Source organism: Loxodonta africana, chromosome 9 (genome assembly GCF_030014295.1).
Source record: "Loxodonta africana isolate mLoxAfr1 chromosome 9, mLoxAfr1.hap2, whole genome shotgun sequence".
Lineage (NCBI taxonomy): Eukaryota > Metazoa > Chordata > Mammalia > Proboscidea > Elephantidae > Loxodonta > Loxodonta africana.
The window spans coordinates 25,665,597-25,689,901 of record NC_087350.1 but is presented as its reverse complement, the minus strand read 5'-3'; the positions used below and the strand labels follow the sequence as shown (position 1 = coordinate 25,689,901).

The following is a 24,305-nucleotide window of genomic DNA, read 5'->3' as shown; positions in this document are numbered from 1 at the left end:
TATCACAGCAGAACACTGTCTGACTCACACTTGCTTTGGACATGTCATCAGAAGGGATCAAATGCTAGAGAAGGACATCATGTTTGGTGAAGAAAAGGGCCAGCAAGAGTTAGGGAGAGCCTTTGTGAGCTGGATCTGCTCAAGAGCCACAATGATGGACTCAAACACACTGGCAGTCATGAGGATGACGCAGGACAAGACATTTGGTTCTGCTGTACTCTAGAAAGTCGCCATGAGTCAGAGTCAACTCGACAGTAGGTTACCTATCTTACATGTCCCCCAACAAAACATCCCTTTCTTTGCTATATTTAAACTACACCTGAAACTCAAGATTCTGAACACACAAAAGGGCCAGCTGTCACTTATCTGATTGTTCAATATTTGCTACACTTTACTTATTGTTAGATACCTTCAAGTCAGTTCCAACTCACAGCAACCCTATGTACAAGAGAACGAAACACTGCCCTGTCCTGTACCACACCCACAATCGTTGTTATGCTTGAGCCCACTGTTGCAGCCACTGTGTCAATCCATCTCTCATTGAGGGTCTTCCTCTTCTTCATTAACCCTGTACTTTACCAAGCACGATGTCCTTCTCCAGGGACTGATCTCTCCTGATAACATGTCCAAAATATGTAAGATGCAATCTCACCATCCTTGCTTCCAAGGAGCATTCTAATTCTGGTTGTACTTTTTCCAAGACACATTTGTTTGTTCTTTTGGCAGTTCATGATATATTCAATATTCTTTGCCAACACCACAATTCAAAGGCGTCAATTCTTCTTCTTGTCTTCCTTATTCACTGTCCAGCTTTTCCACGCATATGATGCGATTAAAAATACTTGGGTCAGGTGCACTTTAGTCTTCAAGGTGACATCTCTGCTCTTCGTCACTTTAAAGAGGTCCTTTGCTTTTCAACACTTTATAGAGGTCTTTTACAGCAGATTTGCCCAATGCAATGTGTCACTTGATTTCATAACCGCTGTTCCATGGGTGTCAATTGTGGATCCAAGTAAAAAATGAAATCCTTGACAACTTCAATCTTTTCAGAAGTAAACTGCCGGATCCTCCTTCCTAGTCTTAGTCTGGAAGCTCAGCTGAAACCTGTCCACCTTGGGTGATCCTGCTGGTACCTGAATACCAGGGGCAAAGCTTGAAGCATCACAGCAATGCAAGCCCCCACAGTACGACAAACTGACAAGACAGGTGGGGGACACTTAGGATATCACATATATTCCACTTGGGAAATAAATTCCTGAAATGTTATTCTCACCACTCCATTCTTTATTCACTTCTGATATATATGAAAGCAACCATAGCCTACAGTATTTTAAATGTCTTTTTAACGCTTTAAAAAATTTTAAGTATTCTGAACCCCTTTAACAGATATTCAGATCTAAGATAAACATATTAGAAACAAACAACAACAAAAATCACACCACTGCAGGAGCTGACAGGTACTTAAGAGATCACCCAGTCCAGTGTGCCCTCTAAGTCTCACGAACATTTTTTACAGTAAGAAATCGTGATGCCTTACCCCAAGTCAAATAACTAGTCGGACACAAAAGAAACCAATCAAAACCCAGGTCACCAAGCTTTGCAGTTAGCTAGCTTTTCAAAACACCATAGTGTATGAGCACATTTCAATTGAGGGAAATAGAAAAATAAAGAATAATCTAAAGTGTGATAAAAACACAAACCCACTGCCGTCGAGTTGATTCCAATTCATACCGACCCTATAGGACAGAGTAGAACGGTCCCATAAAGTTTCCAAGGATGTAAATCTTTACAGAAGCAGATTCCTACGTCTTTCTCCCGCAGAGCAGCTGGAAGACTTGAACTGCTGACTTTTCAGTTAGCAGCCCAGCACTTTAACTACTGTGCCACTAGGGCTCCTTAGCATGATAAAATCTGGGGTAAAATTAACCCCAATCGCCTTTAAAAGCCATGGTTGAAGAAAAGTGAAGACATTGTTTTCTTTCTACAAAAGAGTCAAGACAAACCAAGTGTAAAAGCTAGAGATTTATTGTTATTTTGTGATTAATAAATCATCAAATTAGTTATGACACTATCCCATTCTGTGTACCACCATTCACTAGTACAAAAGTTTTTAAACCGGACTGAGGCATAAGGCAGAGAAGAGCAAAGATATGTGAACATCATCCTTAACAACTTTAGTCATGCCTCCATAACAACCTTTATACATGCTTCCCTCCTAAGGAAAGTGTCAAAACAGTGCAAGGACTGGTAGGTAACATGGCCTCATGACCTTTTTTAATAGCAAGCAACTTACAGAAGTAATGGAATTCAAAACTTGTATATCCCTTGATTTTATTGATCTCAACTCATATTAACATTTCACATCCTGTACATGAGAGAATATAATGACCTAAGAGAATACTGAACCCGAGTCAGCCAAATATATTACTGACCCCAAAGTTACATTTTAATTGGTCCTAAAGGAATGTACCGCCCCCAGCAGTTTGAGAGTTAGGTAAACAGAACGTCTTTGGAGGAGGAAAAAGGCTGTAGAACAGCCAAATGTTACTCAACATTGTTAACACGGCTCTTTGTCGTCCCGAATGATACTTCTTTACTACACTATATGCACAGAAATCCTAACAGAATCTTGGTTGCCAGTATTACTTAGACTGGCCCCATCCAGGAATAGATTCTCCCCCAAAATATCCCTTCTCAGAGGCTCTGAAAAGCACTATATTTAACTATTTCTTAGTAGAACTACCAAAACACTTCAGAAACAAGTGGCTCACAAATCATTTTTAAACTCACATATTGCCTCTGCATGGAAAACTGATCAACCCAAAAGATGGTTCTATTATTTATATGGCAGTTAAAAATAAATGAAACATCACAACATGTTCAGTGAAAGCAGCATTTCAATTACAAATTGTAATGCCTGCTAGACTATCTATGGGAGAAGTTGAAAAGTTCTAGGCAAAGGTGCTTTTGAGTATCCTACAGTGTTCCTTCAATCTGTACAAAGATTAAGGTCATTTACAGTCTATCTGTGAATGCTGCAACAATGTTACATTATGTTTTCTGTACAATTAAATGTCCTTAAAGAGATAACCAGAATCAGCTTTTCTACTATATTTTCAACAAACCTGACTAAACCAGCACTTTTGCGGAGAGATGTTTGCCAAAGATGCTGTAAGAGTCTATACAATTAGATAATACTCGGTTTAAAGAGTATTTCCTTATCTTTTTTTTTTTTTTGGCTACAGGTGTTTTGCTCAGATAACCTACTGCAATAAGTCTCTAGAAATGCAGTCCCAAATGTGATACTACACTGTATACAAAAAACAAACAAAACCCACAAAAAAAACCTGTTAATAGTATAAATCTTACAGCATTTTGTTCGCAAAAATACATGCCAAAGTCACAATAAGCAAATGTACCACAAATTATAGAGTGCAAATGATTTGCTTCTTTTTAATGCTTTTATTCTACATAAATTACTACCATAAGCTAATGTTTAAAAAGCAAATAAACTGGACAGATGCAGGACAATATCTGTTCACCCAACTATAAAAGGTGATATCTGTCAGATTTTTTAAAAATTACAATAAATGCAGAAGTGTTTGATGCATGCAATAGCCTTAAACAAAAAAGCATTGATTCCCACTGGTCAAAAAATAAAATAAAAAACACAGAAAAATCCACACATCTCCTTGTACTCCCACCTTAAAATGCATCATATTGGGTTTGTTTATAATAGCACAGAATTCCAAGTTTCAAAATGAAATAAAGCAGGTATTTTAAAGATTTAAGAGCCGTTATCAAAAATAAATTACATTTTTTTCAAGTTACAGAACTGCTGCTATGAAGGCTGGGAGCCCAGTAACCTTTCAATAGCCGCATTGATATCACCTCCTGTTGCTATCAGCGCTTGCAAGTTTGCTTCACGGTTCAAAAATCCCATTGCACTGAGCTGTTCCAGTTGTTGCTGAAATCTGACTTCTGGATTCTGTAGCTATTAAAAAAAAAAAAAAAAAAAAAACACAACTCTACGGAAAACCGTTCCATATCACACCTAAGTACCTTTTTAAATTTTTAACTATTTGTTAATAATATACACTGGTCTACTGAGCTTTAAAAACACGTTCATAAAATATATCCAACAATTAAAAGTCCATTAGCACTTTTTTAATTCTAAACTGCCTAGTTTATAACTAATAATCATGCCAAATACAGATCACATAACTCTGCTCAAAAAAAAAAAAAGGCCAATAAACTTTAACCATTATATTAGATACATCTAAGAGGGTTGTAAAATGCAGGAAAACTTAAAGTACACCTGCACAGAGTTTGGAAGGAGATTTATTAGTTATAATCAATTCGATGGCAACTACTGACCAACTGCGTATCTATAAAAGTCAGTGTCCTTATATGTAAAATTCTAAAGTTCCAATGGAGGCTGAGAACATGGATTCAATTCCTGCACTGGCCAGTTAATTCTTCACAGAAGAGTTCCATTTTCAGGCCCACAAATTATATTCCTAATGCTGACAATTTAGTTGAAACAAATCTTTCTTCAGAAATGAAGACAAAAATACATGATTCATCAATCCTGGTCAAATTTTTTTTTATTAATTCCATAAATATGTACTGAGTACCTACTACCATGAGCCAGATGCTATGCTAAGTGTCAAGAATACAAATACGTACAGTATAGATCCCTGTCTGTTTACTGAATTTTAATAAGGCTTGAAATTAGAAAGCATCTAGTAGACCATGAAGTATTTTTGTCATGCAAAAGTTTGGGGACAAGCTCCTACAACAGGTTTAAATTTGTTCAAAGTTTACTTTCATATTGGTAATCATTTTTGTATAAGTGAACACTGGCGCAAAGTCAAAATACAAAGGCTTCTGGTTTAACACTGGAAAAATGTCCTGAAGTGCTTGTTTCTAGTCTTCCCTGACAAACTTTGATAAAACATTTCAAATGCTCAAAAGGGACTCCAAAAACGAATGCATTCTAAAGGTTTAACTATTCTGAAAGCTACGGCATTAAGCTGTAGCATTTCTTCCCTACAACTATAAAATGTTCCCTTTAGCGCCTAATGGAAATGCTGGTGGCACAGTGGTTCAGAGCTACAGCTGCTATCCAAAGTGTCAGCAGTTCAAATCTACCAGGTGCTCCTTGGAAACCCCGTGGGGCAGTTCTACTCTGTCCTATATGATTGCTAAGTCAGATTCGACTCGATGGCAGTGAGTCTGGAGTTCTTGGTTTAGTGCCTAATATAGGACCATTTGTATAGAACCAAAGTCAGCACAGTTTTTGTAATGCTATTTTTTTTAGGATCAATACCTTTACAGTTTTCCTTTCATTACAACCTAAACCCTATAGAACTGCTACTTTGATTTTCTTTCCCTTAATTTCTAAATTTCTAACATTAAAGATTTCAAAATCTGAACAGAAAAGAATCATTACCTGAGGATTTACTCCAGCAAGCGCCTGCAGCATTTGTTGAATAAACTGCTGGTGTCCGGGTTCGGTGGTTCCTGCACTGGGACTCGTGTTCTCACTAGGTGCACAGCTAGACCCACTGGTTCCCGCAGAGCCTCCAGTGCTTCCTAATGCCCCCAGGCCAGGAGTAAACCTGAGGAAAGGACAAGGAAGTAATGAGCCTAACCTCCCACAGAGCAAGAGGCCAGCCCAGATGACGGATTAGTTATATTTGATGTAACGTAGTATTAACTATCTTCTTAAAAGAAACCTTTTTAACTCTGAATATTCTTACTTAAAAACAATTTCAACGACAAAAAGACAGAATGGTATTAAATCCAAAATTCTCAGGGAGAGACATTATGCACTCATAACCTTCCCAAAATAGGCTTACCCTGGGATGAGGCCAGGGGCTTCTGTTGCTAATGTCTGTAAACCCTGCTGAATCTGTAATAAGGCCTGCATTGCTCTAGGGTTGGACATTGCTGATAGTGTATCAGGGTTCTGCATCTAAGGAAGAAAGAAAACCGGAGTTATAAGAGAATTAAAATGAGTGAAGATAAATTTTAAATCTTTTCATTGCCACTGTTTCTGGAGAAAACTGAAAACCTTATTGCTGAGCACTGATGATCCATCATTTCTTTCCCAAAATAAACACAAGCACCTCCTCTTTGACATAATCTAGTATACAAACCAGTACTTGACCTCCTCCCAAGACTATCGTGAATGCCATTTTTCATAATGGAAGACAATCAGAAACTACTCTGGAAATCAAAACCGCTTCCCTTCTCCAACAGATGAAGTATTATTTCTAACAGACAACTTCCAAATACACAATTCAGATAATTATGGTAATATGGTGAAAGGCACATAGTCCTCCTAACTATTATCAGTTCCAAATTTGAGAATACATGTAACCTGAGTTTAGCTTCGTGACTTCCAAATACACACCACCTACCTGACCAAGAAAGACAGGTTTAGGACATCATTACAAAAGATCAAGGACACACTAACCCTGGATAATGCTTTAGAGGCCTGAGAATCACTTGCATAATATTTCAAAAGCCCTAGAACTACCAGCTTCAGAAACATCAAGTCTGACTTCTCTTTTATCTTTTCACTACTGAAATAATCAAGTACCAGGGCAATATCCCAAATACATTTTATAATACAACCTTCCTTATATGACAACACCGACAATTTTATTCTTGCTAATTCTGAATCTGAGGAAATGAGATCTACCCCTTGAAAAACAAGCATTATATTAGATTTGGAAGAAATTAAAACATTACCAAGAAACCAAACTTGTAAGATAGAATAGGGTAGCTCTTTCCTGTTACCTGAGATTAGTTAAATCATAAAGCATAATATGGCACAATGAAGCACTTCTAAACTAGTAAAGTGAAGGGACATGGTTTATGGTATTAACAGAGCATTCAAAATCCTAAGTCCTCAAAAGCAAAAACAAAACGGTTCTTTCCTCAAAATTTATGTTTAAGAAAGATAAGCAAAAGATCAGCAGTGAAATGGGCTCAGTTAAGATCAAGTATTACCTGATTCTATTCTGTATTTTGCTATTAGCCAGAGAAGAGCAAGGAAATTGTTTATCAAACTTTTCAAGCAAAGTATTACCAAAGATAGCTAGCATCTTTTCTTACTCACTTGTTGGAGGAAAGTTGGGAGTTGTTGTCTCATTTGTTCTTGAAGCTGAGGGTTTCCAGCAAATAGGGGATTATTCAGCATCATCTATGGGGCAAGTGTTCAAACAATTTTACTGGAAATATCTGAAACAAGTAATGTACCTTGTTTAATATTCTATCTTCCTCCAAGTGCCTAAGTTGGCATTAAAAAGGGGGAAGGTAGAACATAAGTAAAAAAGGAGAAGGGAAGATACTGTCCACGAATGGGATCTTGGAAAAAAAAAAAGTGAGGCTGCATCTACTTCAATGAGAATGGTGATTATGATAATGGCATGCAATACAATAGAAAATAAAAGCATTTATGTTCTTAGGCTTCCCCTTGAGCAAAATGAGTATCTGGCCTTTGAAGAAAAATGACAGTAACTAACATTGATGAGGATACATTTTCCGCTACACTGACAAACATAAGCATCAATACATGAAACTAGACATGGCTTGCTTAGAAACCTAGACACGCAAGTGGCAAGCATAAAGAAAACCCGTATCTGGAACCACTACATCTAACCTGGCTACTACAAAACAGCTAATATTAGGTCCAGAAAATAACACCACAAGACAGCAACCAACTTGCTAGAGAAATGGAGTTGCTAGGTGGAAACCAGCCAGGACTAGCACCAGTAGGTCTCTGGGGAAAGGATTAAAATGTTTTAAGATCTGAAAGATGCAAATCCATTTGAAAAGACCAAGGTTAGCATCGGGATTTCACCTCACTACCACCAGAGATGAGAACAGTGGCATGTTTCCTAACCCTCACACAGGCCTACGAATTTAAAAAGTCAGGACCAATATTAACATGATGTTGGATACCTGAAAGTAAGATTACAGTGCACAATCAACGTTAACAAATAACTAGCAAATTCTCATAGCTTTGAAAAAGACAAATTTTAGATCATTTCCCCCAGACAGAGTGAAAAGTCAACTAACAATGAGTTACTGATGGCCTAATTACCTGTCCTAAATCAGGGTGGGGGTGGTGTGATCCTTTACCTCAAGTAATTAACCATATTAAAAAGTAATTATATGTAATTATTTCCTCCTTCTTTTAGTTCATCTGTTGTTGAGAAGTGGTTCATCTAATTAAATTTTAACATAACTACTAAAGCAGGAAAAAGTCAGACAATGCTTTACGGATATATAGTATTTATTTCAAAATGGCCAATAAGTTGATGGTAAATAAAGGAACACCTGCTTAAGGTCAACAAACCTGCTTCTCTATTGGCTACAGTCAAATACTTCTTTATTATGAGCATATTAATGAGGTTCTCACATTTATCTTTCAGGATGTCATGTAACTATAATCTAGAAAAAAGCATCTTATCTTAAACTTATTCTTTGCTCCTAACTTACCTGTCACTGTTTATTATTACAATTAATAGTTACTCTCAAGTTTTTTTTCAATATTAAAAAACTAATGCCATACAATACAAATTACAAACTTTAATTTGTTGATAACTCAGTTTATATATATATTTCTAAATTGTCAATAATAAAAGACAATCAATTTAACCTTTATCAACATTTTGCTTTACAGTAAAAAACACAGTATGTGAAAGTGATCAAGTGACTTCATAAATGTAAATTTATTGTTATTATTATATATGGCTTGGAATGTGCTTGTTAAAGACAAATTTTAAAGTCAAGATGTACACTGAATACTAATTATTAATTAGCAAAACGTACATTTAAAAAGAAATAGGATCAACTCTACATACATATTTTATAATTTTAAACAAATGTGAACATTTATTTCACTGTCAAAAATGGCTCACAGTCAGTTGAGGCACTTAATGCTAACCTCAGTGCAGCAATTTTGTACAAATAAACAATCTCTCATAAAACCTACCTGAAATATGCAACATTAAAATATTGTACAAAACTTCTCATAAAAACTTATTTAATTATTTCCAATTCCACAAATTTTATGAGAGAAGTTAGTACTGAGGATTATATCTCAAAGACATCTACTATGTACATCAATCGCTATGGCTCCAGAATTTAGAAAATAAATACCATTTCATTTAATGTAATAAAGAAAAATGACTAATTTTAAATGCTTTTCAATTTCAGAGATGGAAATAAACTCTAAAGGAAGGTATTGCAAATTCCTAACACTCTAAAGAAACCACTTCTAATAAAAAAATGAAAAACTAATATTAATAAACAATAAATATAAATTATAGATGATCAAGGCATATTTCACATTCTCCACGGTTCTTCAAATCTAAGTAACTCGGAGGAGGGGGAAAAAAAAGACCCAATGCAATTATATCAGACTCTCTTAGGTCACTGAAACGTACAGTTAGAAACTAGGGGGTGAGAGAAGGGTGGGGTGTCTCTCAGAATGGGGCTAGGCATCAGTATTATTTTTAAAATTCCCCTAATGATTGTAAATATATAGCCAGGGTTGAGAGCCACTAATTTACTTAGTCATAGGCTCTTGAGAAAACAGAAAATGAATAAATTAATAAAGGACCAGTACACTACTTTGGAAACCTTGGTGGTGCAGTGGTTAAGAACTATGGCTGCTAACCAAAAGGTCGGCAGTTCGAATCCACCAGGAGCTCCTTGGAAACCTTACGGGGCAGTTCCACTCTGTCCTACAGAGTCACTATGGGTCAGAATCGACTCGACAGCAACAGGTTTGGTTTATACTAACTTCAGAGGGGAAAATCTTTAACGTAAGAATGAGAAAATTGTTTCCATAAATTTCCCTCTCTCTTCAATAAATAATTTCAGGCTACATTTCTACTTTTCATAACTGCCATTTTGAGTATGACTAAACCTCAGAATCTGAGTGATCTAATAAATAAAAGTATTTCAAATGTATTAACACTGTTCTTAATTACTTTCAAGATTTTCATTTCACTGAAGAAAGTATCTTCAAAAGGGAGAGCAACACAGAACTTTTGTACTTAACCCCGAACAAAGTTTATAGTAGATAAAAAGTAAACCTGCACTTCTTTCTAGCCAGTGAATGGTAGGGATAATAATATATGAATTATTCACTTAGTATAAACAGACAAACTGTCCAAAACATTGGAGATGTCATTTCCTTACGTTTCTAGTGTATTAAATAGTAAACATAACACAAATGAGCCAGTAACACAATTATCTGATTAGGTTACTGCAATCCACACTGTACAGTTCTTTATAATACAATTACAGCTTACCTGTGCAGCAAGATCGGGGTTCTGGCTTAGTGACTGCATCATGCTTCTCATGTAGGGGGCAGACAACATATTCTGCATGAGTTGTGGATTTTCGGTTATTTGTTGCAACAAACTCTGCATTCCTGGAGTGTTGAACATACTAGCTGAAAGTTTGTTTTAAAAAAAATAAAGACTTATTAAGGAAAAGGTATATAAACAAAAGTTAATGCTTTAAAATACAATATATATTATGCATAATTTCAGCAACTGCAGATGAGTATACATATTACGTATCATTGAACCAAGAAAGAATTTTAAAATTAAGATCTCTAAAAATACATGCCCGTAAGTACATATACCAGTAAAGGAGGATTTATAATTTTGAATGTTCTCATTGCATTTACAATAAACTCGCATCTTACAAAAGAGATGGGTTCTAAAGTCAATTAAAGGGAAAAATTAGATATGGTCAAAATTACTACTAAAAAATCTCATAAAGTGAAGAAGTCTAAGATAACTTTAGCTTCAACAGTGCAAAAGATCGCTTCATTAGAATCATATTCAGCGCTCATTATGTTCACACTTAAGAAAGAAGGAAGTCTTCTTGCCCATTTTCACTATGAGCAATGGCACTCTTGAGGGAAATGGCAGGGACATGTAATATTTGTGAGACTGTGCAGCAAAGTAAGTAAGAGCAGCGTCTGGAGCCAGATTTCCTGGGTTCAAGTCTAAGATAACTATGTAATCTTGGGCAAGTTAATTAACTTCATACTTCAGTTTCCTCATTTGTAAAATGGAGAAAATAGTGGCTACTTCATAGAATGGTTGTGACAAATTAGTTAATGTGCAAAGTGCTTTCTGTTTCCATTCCTGTTTTCTCGTCTCTTTCTGCTGAGGGCTATGTGAAATTCATTGTGATGATTCCGCTATACACTTAGGTAAACTTTGGGAACTATTTACTTTGTTAATTTATACCCCAAATTTTCAACTACTGGCTAGATATACTCAAATATATTCTCAAGCTCATTATGTAAACTCATTAATTTTTTCATTCCCCATCAGCTATTCTTGAAATGTAGTTTTATCAGGCTTCAAATGTCTGATCCTTATCTTTCTAGTTTATAATAATTCTGTTGTTTATAAGCTTATTATAAATCGGATATTGCTTTTTAATATTTACTAGTTTTCCTATTTTCTCAGGTTATAAGTTTCTATTTAGCTTTTTACCATATCCTAGAGTCCAAGAATACTATAAAGACAGAATTTGGCAAACTACAGCCTGCAGAGCAAATCCAGCACACTTTTTGTACAGCCCAAGAATTAAGACTGATTTTAACAGTTTTAAATGGTTGAGAAAAAAAATAAAATTACTTTGAGATATATGAAAATTATGTGAAATTCCATATAGTTCCAAATGTCCGCAATTAATATTTTATTGGAACAGAGCCAAGCTCAATCCTTTACATACTATCTATGGCTTTTTTGCTACAAAAGCTGAATTGAGTATAGTTACGTGTCTCTTAACATCCACGATGCATTCTGTGAAATAGGATGTTAGCAAACAATGGTGCTGGTGCAGCTGCCGGCTCCTCCTCTCAGTGCTGAAGCCCCGACTCCTGTATCCCAAGCCATGCTGCTGCCTCATATGGGTAACGGCAGCCGCCCCTTCCCTCCGCAAAGCCCCCCATCCCCTACCCACACCTGCACTTTGAGCGGGTGGAAGTGGAACGTGCAGGCTCAGGGGTGGCGATCCCAGTCAGTGGGTACTGGGGGGTTAGTCTGACCCCGGCCTCACTCCCCTTGTGTCCTCATCAGGCAAGTCAACACCAAGAAGTCTGCTGACCTGCTGTGAGCGGGCCTGCAGTCACTCATGCGTTTTGGTTCTGCCTTTGGAGCCTTAAAGAATGTCTGTATACGTGCAGCCCAACCCCCCTTCCCTGTGCAGACAAGAGAGACCCAGGGAGGTACTTTGTCATGAGACACACTCATGACAGTACAGAGATTAGATTACCAGACCTCTTATTATTCGTTGCTCTGTAGAGAATAAAGTAAAGAATATAACCTCATGGGACCGTGGACATATATGCAGTTGGATACTGCCCGAATAACTTATGTGGCACATTACTGTAGCTGGAACAGAGCCTGTACGTGGCTCTGATTGCTTCACACTGTTGACAGGTGAACCACAGATCTCAGACTCACTTAAAACTCTACAGTGTTTCAAGCGTTATGTGTACTGCGTGTACCACGTTATTGTCTTCCTATTTTACCAGGGCATACATAGATCAATCATGTCAGAAAAAGATAAAAAAGAGAAGTAGAGTATGAATCTCGCACATTTCAGGCACAGTGCAATTTATATCAAATGAATTGGCAAAACAAATGTGATTATGCAATGACACTATAAAACAAAACAGAATACCCAAACCATCGCCATTGAGCCAATTCCAACTCACAGCAACACTATACTATAGGACAAGGTAGAGCTGCTCCACAGTATATCTTTACAAAAGCAGACTGCCACAACTTTCTCCGCAGAGGGGCCGGTGAGTCTGAACTGACAACTTTCCAGTTAGCAGCCAAGGGCTTAACCACTGTGCTACCAGGGCTCCTCCAGTGACACTACAGCTGTGCTAAAAGAATACAAGATATGTCAACAGTGCCTGACTAAGCACTCATCACAATATTCCCAACTTACATGAAAGCAACAGTCAGAAAAATTATAAAATTCGAAGTGAAATACCTCATCACAGCCAAATTTCTTCATAAAAACAAAAAAAAAAAGATAACAAGGCTGCAATCAAAGTTAAATTTCTAAGTGGCTTATTGGTTAGCTAGGCAAAGAAAACCATGCATCATGATTAGCATGATTAAATCATGTTTGATTGCAGCAGCGAATAAAACGTATCCAGATAAAATAAACTTGTTACTAGCTTTTCAGGGAGCACACTTGCTCACAGAGTTAAAAACACTGGATGCAACGTCAATATTCAATTAAAAAACAATGCAAATTATTTTGAGTGGTTTTCTAGGTTCTTGATGAACATACAAATGTTACTGAAACTGCTCACTTACAATGTCAAGATTGAACTGAAAAACTGGCCTCTATAAATAGCATAGAACAACTGCAGAAGAGACTGTTTTCAAAGAATCTGAGAAAAAACTAATTCAGTACAACCTGAAGCAGAATCTGCTAAGATGTGATGGTGGTAAAAATATGTGTGGAACAGAAAAAAAGATCAGTTAAACCAATTTACAAAGGTTGTACAACTATATGCTATTTAAAGACTATGGTTGTTTATCATTTTATGTAACAGCTGGTACTCTGTGGAAAATATCTGAATCTATGTTACTGACCAGTAGTAATATCAACAGTCAGTTCCATGGATTTTTGTTATAAACAGCTCTGTCAAAAGCTCAATATCCTGACCTGCCTAACTTTAGCAGATAAAATTTTATTGCAATTTTCTCAGCTAAGGGCCAAGATGGAAATTTTTTGAATGAACAGCATTACCTAATCATCATTTTCAAACAATCAATGACTTTGGAAAATAGTTTCTGCTAGAGTCTTGATAAGGTTTCTTAATGAATCCAACCAAAAATTACAAGGCAAAACAGCATTTACATGTGAAACGTACTATGGCAAAGTTGACTCAACAACAGCTAATATTATTTGAATAACAAGCGATGTCAAGATGCTTTATACAATTTCCATACTGTCAAAAGTTAAATAAAACAAGATCTCCACTCCCACACAAATCTGCAGTGGATATATTTTTCTAGCTCAAACTACAGTTCCTCCAGCATTTTTTCAGATCTCAATGCAAGGGCAAACAGAAATTTCATATTTCAAAATTTATTTAATGTGCAATTGAGGGGCTACCACCTAGCCTTCAACTGGAAGTGATTAATCTGAAATGTAATAACATGCTAAAAGTAAAATGCAAAACAACAATTTCATAATAGAATTCTATAAATGCCCTCCAAGCACTGAATATGCTCAATTAAAACCATGAGTACACAGCTGTGTCAAAAGACATTTTCAAAGATGAAATAAGTAAAATCTCACTACGTAACAGCATTAACAGAAGAACATTTACCATCAGTTTTGATTACACGAAACACTGTGAGAGCTCCAATTAAGCAAAATGTTTTCAAAAAAAGAATTCCATTTCTCTCACTAGCAGGTACGTCTGCCAGAATATTGTACTCAATTATTTTTAATTACATCAACAAAAAAGTTTGTGGAAATTTACTTTCTCTTGTAATACTTTTTATTTTGTCTCCTGGCCCACAAACCCTAAAATATTTATTACCTAATCCTTTATAGAAAACTTTGCTGATCCCTGCTCTAAGATTTTTCTCACCTTCTAGAGGGATTATAGGGTCAAATGAGTTGGAATCAACTTGACAGCAACGAGTTTGGTTTTAGTTCGACAGCAACTGCTTACAGGGCAAAAAAGAGTCACAGATTTCAAATATATGTTTATGTATGTACGTGTACGTGTGTGTATATATATATGATGCATACGTGTATGTATCAAACCTCAAAGAGATAAGTAACAATCATAATAAAACCAGAAACCAGCTGCTGTTGAGTTGATTCCAACTAGTGGTGACCCCATGTGTTGTCGGAGTAGAGCTGAGCTCCACAGGGTTTTCAAGGGCTAATTTTCTGGAAGTAGACCATTAGGCCTTTCTTCCAAGGTGCCTCTGGGTGGACTTCTTTCAGTTAGCAACAGAGTATGTTAACCATTTGCAGCATCCAGAGACTCCAAACAATCACACTAATGTTTGAATATGCTGACAATATGATAGGCTAGCACAGTAAGTTCATTTTTGCTGTTTGTTTTCCTTTGATGGAAACATTAACATGAAATGTTACTGTATCAACAGTTAAAAAAATAATACCCTACTAGCTAGGAAATCTTTGTTGTCTGCCCTATGACCTTTAAGATGGGAATAAAGCATCTCTCTCTTAAGATTGTTAATAATAACCAAATAAGTAGTAAGAAGAATACAGAACTGTTTTTCTTTATTAGAAATGGTCTTATAGGCAGTCCCCAGGTTTTGAATGTACAACCCATAGTATGAAATAACACCGATAAAGCCTATTATATTAAAAACTCAAGGTACACACAATGGTCCCTAATAAACAGGCCTACTTTACAATGCACATCAAAACATTATTATTATTACTGTATTATTATGTTAAAGATGTTTCAGTGTACCTGGAGGTGTTTCTTTAAAGTTTTTTATGCACAGAAAGGTACATTATGTATTAAGACAACCACTTAGCTGATGTTAGATACAAACCCTACTAACTGTTCTGACTAAGTACAAATTCGACTTAAAGGTAGGCTTAGGAACGGAACTCACTCATAATTCGGGAACTGCCTGTACTTCAGTTTTTATAAAACCTGTACCCAGAAACCTCACGACATCTACTGTACCCTATAAAAGAAAATATACCACTTTGTCTATCGATTACTTTTCCCATTCTGAATTCTTCTCTCAGCAAATAATTTTAAAATTCCTCATCTATCACTTCATCTTTCCACTTCCTCTGCCAAGACACAGGCATCTTTTAAAATATGTCCAGACCCTCTCATCTTTCATTTCTTCCTATTTATATACTAAATATTAGGACTAAAATAGTCACTCTGGCTACTACTGATCTTCGACCTAATTCATAGGTAAAACATCAGCCATGTAAATATCTGATTAGTTGGGAAAAGGACACCCATTTATTAAGTCTAATTTACAGGGAAAAAAAAAAAAGGATCCACGAGCTCTGCGGTAAAGATCTGGGAATCTGGTTTTTAACCAACTTGGCAGGTGATCTGATACAGCCAGTTTAGCCCTGGTGTCGTGACTGGTGTTTGAGAATCCACTGACCCAGAATTCAAAGCCAAACCAAAGCCAGGAAAGGTACTCTAGTAACAGCTACACGGGGGATGATATGTTCCCTCTGCATCTCAGTTTCCCTACTGCTGAGATGAGACCACCACCCTCCTCTCCTCACATCATAAAAACACAAAACTGCCTCTGGAAATCTTCAGTGACCCTTTACACTATAGTGCACACACGTGAAAACCCTAATCATCACATATTTAAAGTTTGCTTAAAAAAAAAAAAATTGCAATGTGAAAGGCAATTAACCCCCCATACACAAACATAGAGAAAACAGTGTAAGAAATGTTCTCATTATTCACACAAATGAGAACAACAAAGAAAAAAAAGTGAGTTATGAACATACCTCCTACTCCAGGCCCCACACTGGGCGCAGCAGTACTCTGCCCAGCAGTGCCACTGGCAGTACTGCCACCGGCGCCACTCACGGTGCTAGCGGTGCCACTGGAAGCTGATGAGCTCTGGGAAGCCTGCGGAGCCCATGGATTGGGTAACGGATCTCTATTTTCTGTACGGGAAGGCTGACTACCTTCACCTGAGGATGGACTGCTCACTAAGGAAGCAAATGGATTACCACCAAACTGTAAAGAAAGATACAAAAATCAAAGAATAAGCTTTTGTTTTAAGTAACTGACAAGAAACTTTTCTTCCCCATGAAAAATATTCCCAAATAAAAGCGCCCCTCTGTTATGAATTCTGTCCTCCAAAAATAGGTGTTGGAGTCCTGAGCCCTGTACCCGTGAATGTAATCCTATTTGGAAATAAGTCCTTTGTTACGTAAGTAAGACCATATCAGCATAGGGTGTGTTCTCTAATCATTTCTAAGTGATATAAAGAGCAGCACAGACACAGAGGCACATAAGCACAAAGTGTGAGAGGCGGGGGGAGCAGATGCCAAGTGAACACCATCAATAAACTGAGAAATGCCAGGGCTACAGAAGCTGAGACAAGGATGTTCCCCCAGAGTCAACAAAGAGAGAGCCTTCCCCTAGAACCAGTGTTCTGAATTTGGACTTCTAGTCTCCTAAACTATGAAAAAATAAACTTGTTCTTTAAAACCACCCACTTGTGGTATTTCTGTTACAGTAGCACTAGATAACTAAGACACCCTCAATCACACACACATTTGTGTTATAAAAGGAGCTAGCCCTCAGCCCAAGCCTTGCAGTAGTGTCTGACCTGTTCTTGCGCAGCACTCAGCATCGGCTCTTGGATATCAGTGTACATACGCCGTAAGGCATTGTATCCCCCTGGGATGCTTTCCAGGTTGCTCAAGGCTCGGTCCTGGTTTCTCATCATTTCCTGCATCATTGCTGGATTCCTGGCAAGTTCCAGTGTCTAAGATGATTTCAATAAAAAAGCACTGAAATACGCATGAATGACCTTTTACAAAGTTTCTAATCCCATGAATTAGCAAAGTCTTCAATATTTAAATCAAAAACTTATTTTAAATAATTCCTGTAGGATTTCACTTCAAAAAGGAAGCTAACAGTCAAATAATATCGAGTAACAAGGAAGGAAGTACTCTGAGTGGATGCTCATCTCCTGAATTAAATTCTTTTTTTGTTTCTTCAATCTACAAATTAAACTGTTTGCAAACATCTTAAAATGCAGCAGAGAATTCAGCATTCAAACTATAGTCCAAATTAGAGCTTTGGTGACTTTCCTAAACAAAAATCAGAATTTCTCTCTTTAGCCTAGCCATAGGTCAAGCTCTTTAACCGTAGGAAATTAAATAAGAAATCACCATATAATTTCTTAGTTAAATGAATTAAAAGAACTTTCCACATACTTGTCTCATTATATCTGGATTATTCAGCATGTGACTGATTTCTGGATTTCTCTGTATCAACTGCTGCATTTGTGGATTGGCCATAATTAACTGCCTCATCAGGTCAGGATTTGACAGCATGCTCTGGACAAAGGGATTTTCCATGATCTGGACCATCATTTCAGGGTTGGACATAAGTTGCCGCTGCATTTGGCTCTGTAGTTCAGAGAAGTTGGACGTATTCAAACCCAAGCTACTCAGACCTGCAAGCCCTCCAAGGCCACCTAAAAAGATAAGGGAGCAAAGACACGTAAGTGAAAGTCAGAAATTATTAACATGACCAGACTAAAATACAAAGATACAAAAATATTAATTGAAAGACCAGACTTAATGGTCTGACTGAGACTAGAAGGACCCCAGTGGTCATGGCCCCCAGACCTTCTGTTGGCCCAGGACAGGAACCATTCCCGAGGCCAACTCTTCAGACACGGATTAGACTAGACAATGGGTTGGAGAGGGATGCTGGTGAGGCGTGAGCTTCTTGGATTAGGTGGACACTTGAGACTCTGTTGGCATCTCCTGCCTGGAGGGGAGATGAGAGGGTGGAGGGGGTTAGAAGCTGGCAAAACGGACACGAAAAGAGAGAGTGGAGGGAGAGAGCAGGCTGTCTCATTAGGGGGAGAGTAATAGGGAGTATGTAGCAAGGTGTATATAAGTTTTTGTGTGAGAGACTGACTTGATTTGTAAACTTTCACTTAAAGCACAATAAAAATTATTTTAAAAAATATTAATTGAATCTATATTCCATTATAGGAAACCATTTGAAAACAAAAATACAATTCCTATTACTTTCATAAATACATGTTTAATTCCTTTATAAATCAAATTAGCCAAAAACTTACTCACTTTGATAACTAAGTTTATATAATAAAATGGCCAACTAAATATACTTTCACATGCCACCTAAAGAAAAAAGGAATAAAAACTACATATTTGGACTATACTTCTAACGGCAGAATTCACCTATAAGCTCTGGTTAGGACAGAGCTGCTACCAATCAAAGGGAGAGAAAATACATTTTTCTTTGGAGGAATTAAATCATGGAGAAACCTAACAGATCCAAAAGGAAGATTAAGCTCTTATCACAAAATGTTCACTTTCTTAAAATTACATGCATTCATTCCTCACTTACTGGACACCGTCTATACCTATGTCAGGGACTTCACTATATGTTGTCAAAAAGAGAAACAGTTACTACCATTAGAACTCAATCTAGTGGGAAAGACAGACAAGGGAAAAAAAATGCCTACATGGATGTGAATAAGTACTTTATTAAAGATATTCACAAGGTATTATGACAGTATAGTGGTGTATGTGGGAGGGCTGCTTTCCCAAGAACAAACGGCAGTTAAAGAGTAAGTTGATGAAAAGTAGAGAGTTAAGAGGGAATTTAAAACCAAGCACAACAAACATCATTTGAAGAAAGGGGGCAGGGGGGGCAGACAAATTTACTGAGGCACATTTTTGCCGATTCAACTTTTTACAGGTGTAATTTATTGAAAGCAACTACCATTTTTCATGCAAATAACACACACATTGTATGTTTTTTCTGCCAACCTTGCAACCCCCTCATGCATTATTTTCCTAGGTACACTATGTGCATTATGTGTGTGGGCGTGTTATGTATGAAAAAATTCAGTACATTAATCAGCTGCGCAACTCTATTCTTAATGCCATTTTTCCATCACCATAAATCGAAATTCAGTACTCCGTAAGCAATAACTTTCCCTTTCCCCCTCCCTCCCACCCTTGGTAATCACTAATAAACTCTGAATGTCTTCATGGTCCATCCATACTGTAGCATGTATCCAGACTTCATTTCTTACTGGTAGAGTAGTATTCTATTGTATGTATGTACTGCATTTTGTTTATCCATTCATCCACTGATCTACATTTAAGCTGCTCCCACCTCTTGCCTATTGTGAATAGTACTTGCAATGAACACTGGTGTATAAGTCTCTTTTTGAGTCTCTGCTTTCACGTCTTTTGGGTATGTACCAGGAGTGGAACCACTAGGTCATATAGTAGTTCTATTTTTAGTTCTCTGAGGAACTGCCACACTGTTTTCCACAACAGCTCTACCATTTTGCTTTCCCACCAGCAATGGATAATTGCTCCAATTCCCTCACATCCTCACCAACATTTGTTATTTTCTAGGGTTTTGTTTTTTTTTTTTTTTAGCCATCCTAGTAGGAGTGAAATGGTGTCTCGTTGTGGTTTTGATTTACAGCTCTCTTACAGCTGATGACACTGAGGATCTTTTCATGTGTTTGATGTCTATCTGAATGTCCTCTTTGGGTAAATATCTATTCAAGTTCTTTGCCTATTTTACATATATTTTCATTATTAGATTATCAGATATATGGTTTCCAAAGATATTCTTCCAGGCAGTAGCTTATCTTTTCACCTTTTTGGTAAAGTCTTTTGATGAACAAAAGTTTTTAATTTTATTAGGTCCCATTTATCTATTTTGTCTTTTGCTGTCTGTGCTTTTGCTCCTATATTCGATAATCCATTGTTAAAAGCTAGGCTCAACAGCCTTGTCCTGCATTTTCTTCCAAGAATTTTATGGTTTTAGTTCTCCCACATTTAGGTCCTGAACCTATTTTGAATTTGTCTTTGTGTATGATGTGAGGCATGGATCCTGGTTCATTTTTCTGCACGTGGAAATCCAATTCCCAACACCATTTATTGAAGAACTCTTCTGTACCCATCAAATGGACTTAGCACCCTTGTCAAAAATCCACTGACCATAGACGTGTGGGTTTATTTCTGGATTCTCAATTCTATACTGAAGCACTCTTGAACTGCAAAAAGTTCAGTATGACTGGTATGGCAGATATGGTGCTCACTAAACATTCCACGCCCCCCGCCCCCCCCCCCCCAAAAACCCCCCGCTGCCGTCAAATCGATTCTGACTCATAGCAACCCTAAATGGGAGAGCAGAACTGCCCCACAGAGCTTCCAAGGAGTGCCTGGTGGATTTGAACTGCCAGCTTTTTGGTTAGCAGCCATAGGACTTAACCACTACACCATCAGGGTTTCCAATGTACAGCTTTATGTTTTCTAGCCTTTTGCTGTTGGGCAGGGTCACAGGACTAGCCACAGCCAAAGGACTGTACAAAATGACGTGTGTCACTTCTTGCCAAAAAAAAAAAAGAAGATCCAATTGAGATCCTTTAGCTATCTCTTCTGCCATGTTGCCAGTTATGCAGCTCCAAGATAGCAGAATTCCATTAGCTTGAGCCCTGAGGGAGACTATGTAGATGGGGCCTCACTAACCAGTGTACAAAATATAGAATGAAAGTTCTACAGCAAGAAACTAAGCTTCGTTGTAATAAGCCACTAAGTTCGGGGGTTATCTATTACCACAGGATAGCCTATCCTTATTAATATATCTGTTGAGATGTGATAAGAAGTAAGGACAGACAGGCAAAGGCTACATGACAAAGAGCCTGGAAAGATTTTAAGCACAACAGTCATTTGTTCTTATTCTAACAGCACTGTGAAAATGAACCAGAGCAAACATGACATGAGAAAAGTTGAGGGCCTGAATCTAGTGAACAGCAATGGTTAATAACTGTATGGGGCAGGAAAAAAGAAAGGTTATCATCAAGAGACTTAGTGGGGAGAGGTAGTGATTTGAGGAGAAAGATGATAGTTTTTGAATTTGACTGTTTTCTGTTCTTGTTTGTTCCCTGAGAAGAAACATACAGGTTAAAGTACTTAAGAGAACATCAGGTGATATCTCAGCGTTGAATACAAGACAAGAGTTCAGAAGTGGTGTGGGTTGAGGTATAGATTTCAGAGTCACAAGGATACAGAAGTATTTAGGATAGTATCACTCAAAAGCAAACAGTACATACACAAGGCAGGAAGAAAAGAAACCCACAACAGGGGAGAAAAAATTCATCAGGAAATTAACCAGGGCCAAACAGTATCATGGGACTTGAACAAAATTTCAAGCAGAGATTGTTAAGCATTAACAGAGAGTGATTTAAAATCTGAGTTGCTGTCAGTTACTGATGAGTTGATTCCAACTCATGGTAGCCTAATGTATGTCAGAATAGAACTGCATTCCACAAGGTTTTCATGGCAATGATTTTTCGGAAGCAGATTGTCAGGCCTCTCCTTATCCCAGAATCGCTCTTCCTCTTTTCATCATGCAAGTTTGGGGGCTCCAGATAATTGGGTTTACGTGTAATGAATCAACATGAGCCCTAGGACACCGAAGGCGAAGCCCTCTGTAGAGGAGACAGTGTGGAAGCCCCAGAAGTGGACCGCAGCAATTATCCAGTCCAGCCCAGTGCTGCACAGCTGGGAAACTGAAGGTCCAGAAAAGTTGGTAATTGGCCTAGGATTATAGGTTGGCAGATATTCTCTCATTTCTCACTTCTCTTTCTTTCCGGATGGAAACAAAGAAGTAAACGAGCCAATCGCTCTAGAGTCGATTCCAACTCAAAGCACCCCATGCATGTCAGAGTAGAACTGTGCTTCACAGGGTTTTCAATGGCTGATCCATTGGAATAACAGTAGTTTTGGCTGATGCAGAAGGAGATCCTTAGCCACTAGGCTTCCTCCCGAGTCCCAGTCCTTCTATATGTGTTCAGGACAGTTAGAAAATCACTTCAGCAGTCTGATCATTTTATAAATGACAGCATTATATTCAGAGGGCTAGCTCATGATCTACAATTAGCTCATCTCCCTCAGATTCAATTACATGGCGATTACATCAGGCATAATGTACACTACCACCTCTTTCATTACTAAAGACAGAATGTGTTTAAATGTACATATAAGCTAACGAAGCACACCTGTATTCCCAACAGCTTCATTACCTACAGTTATAGACGTAACCTACAGTAGTAGTATAGACATTTGGGGGGTTTTTGTTAAAGTATCTTAATATTTTATTCTTGTCATTTTACCCAGAATTACTTTGGGGGGCAGTTCTTTTTCATCGCTATGCAGAACCTGCACATAGACCAAGAGGCAGTGGTTCCAAAAGAACAAAGGCATGGTTTAAAATTGGGAAAAGTGTGTATCAGGGTTGTATCCTTTCACCATGTTTACTCGATCTGTATGCTAATAATCAGAGAAACTATATGAAGAACTCAGCATCAGGACTGGAGGAAGACTCATCAACAATCTGCAATATGCAGATGACACAACTTTGCTTGATGAAAGTGAAAAGGACTTGAAACACTTACTGATGAAGATCCGTACAGATTACACCTCTACATAAGAAAACAAAATCCTCACAACTGGAGCAATAAGCAACATCATCATAAACGGAGAAAAGACTGACGTTGTCAAAGATTTCATTTTACTTAGATTCACAATCAATGCCTATGGAAGAAGCAGTCAAGAAATCAAACAACATATTGCACTGGGCATATGTGTCACAAAAGACCTCTTTAAAGTGTTAAAAAGCCAAGATGTCACTTTGAGGACTAAGGTGCACCTGACCCAAGCCATGATGTTTTCAATGGCCTCATATGCATGTGAAAGCTGGACAGTGAATAAGGAAGACTGAAGAACTGACACCTTTGAAATGTGGTAGTGGCAAAAAATACTGAATATACAATCAAGAACAAAGAAATCTGTCTTGGAAGAAATACAGCCAAAATGCGCCTCAGAGACAAGGATGGTTAGACTTCATCTCGTGTACTTTGGATATGTTATCAAGAGGACCAGTCCCTGGAGAAGGAAATCATGCTTGGTAAAGTAGAGGGTCAACAAAAAAGACGACAACCCTCAAAAGAGGAAATGACACAGTGGGTGCAACGATGGGCTCAAACACAGCAACAACTGTGAAGATGGCACAGGACTGAGCAGCAATTCATTCTGTTGTAGACAGGGTTGCTGTGAGTCAGCAATGACTAAAGGCACTTACCTAAACCAAAAGGGCTGCTGGTGGCAGAACCAGATGTGGAGTTACTACTAGGAGCTGATGATGTGGTAGCATTGCTTCCAGTGGTACTTGTTTGCTGAGCTGAATGATCCTGAGGCCTAAGTAAAATAAGTAAATCGCAGTGTAAACAGTGGAGCTAATTATTTTTAAAAGAACTTCTGAAATCCTAATACACAGAAATAAAGTGTAAGTTTTCAGACCAACTCAAATTATCATAAATACTGAGATAACTAAGCAAAAGGAACATAAATATAAAAAATATATATATTTAAACCTTTCAAAATAAAAAATATACTATGATTAGCCCTACTCCTTTAAAATAATATAC

At 37.5% G+C, this 24,305-nt stretch overlaps 1 protein-coding gene across 2 annotated transcripts in view; it reads right to left on the bottom strand.

Moving 5' to 3' along the window:
* Window positions 1-3,213: 3,213 nt before the first annotated feature.
* UBQLN1 (ubiquilin 1) overlaps window positions 3,214-24,305 on the bottom strand; it is a 65,668-nt gene continuing 44,576 nt past the window's right edge. Inside the window, exons 3-11 of one of the 2 annotated variants that reach the window (XM_003407808.4) lie at window positions 23,960-24,075; window positions 18,025-18,287; window positions 17,412-17,570; window positions 16,579-16,813; window positions 10,341-10,483; window positions 7,133-7,216; window positions 5,865-5,980; window positions 5,456-5,624; window positions 3,214-3,994 (exon numbers count right to left, since the gene is read on the bottom strand). In XM_003407808.4, coding sequence (XP_003407856.1) covers window positions 3,842-3,994; window positions 5,456-5,624; window positions 5,865-5,980; window positions 7,133-7,216; window positions 10,341-10,483; window positions 16,579-16,813; window positions 17,412-17,570; window positions 18,025-18,287; window positions 23,960-24,075 — 1,438 coding nt within the window. In that variant the 3' untranslated portion in view covers window positions 3,214-3,841. The remainder of the gene's footprint in view (window positions 3,995-5,455; window positions 5,625-5,864; window positions 5,981-7,132; window positions 7,217-10,340; window positions 10,484-16,578; window positions 16,814-17,411; window positions 17,571-18,024; window positions 18,288-23,959; window positions 24,076-24,305) is intronic. The other variant, XM_003407809.4, reaches the window with a different exon arrangement.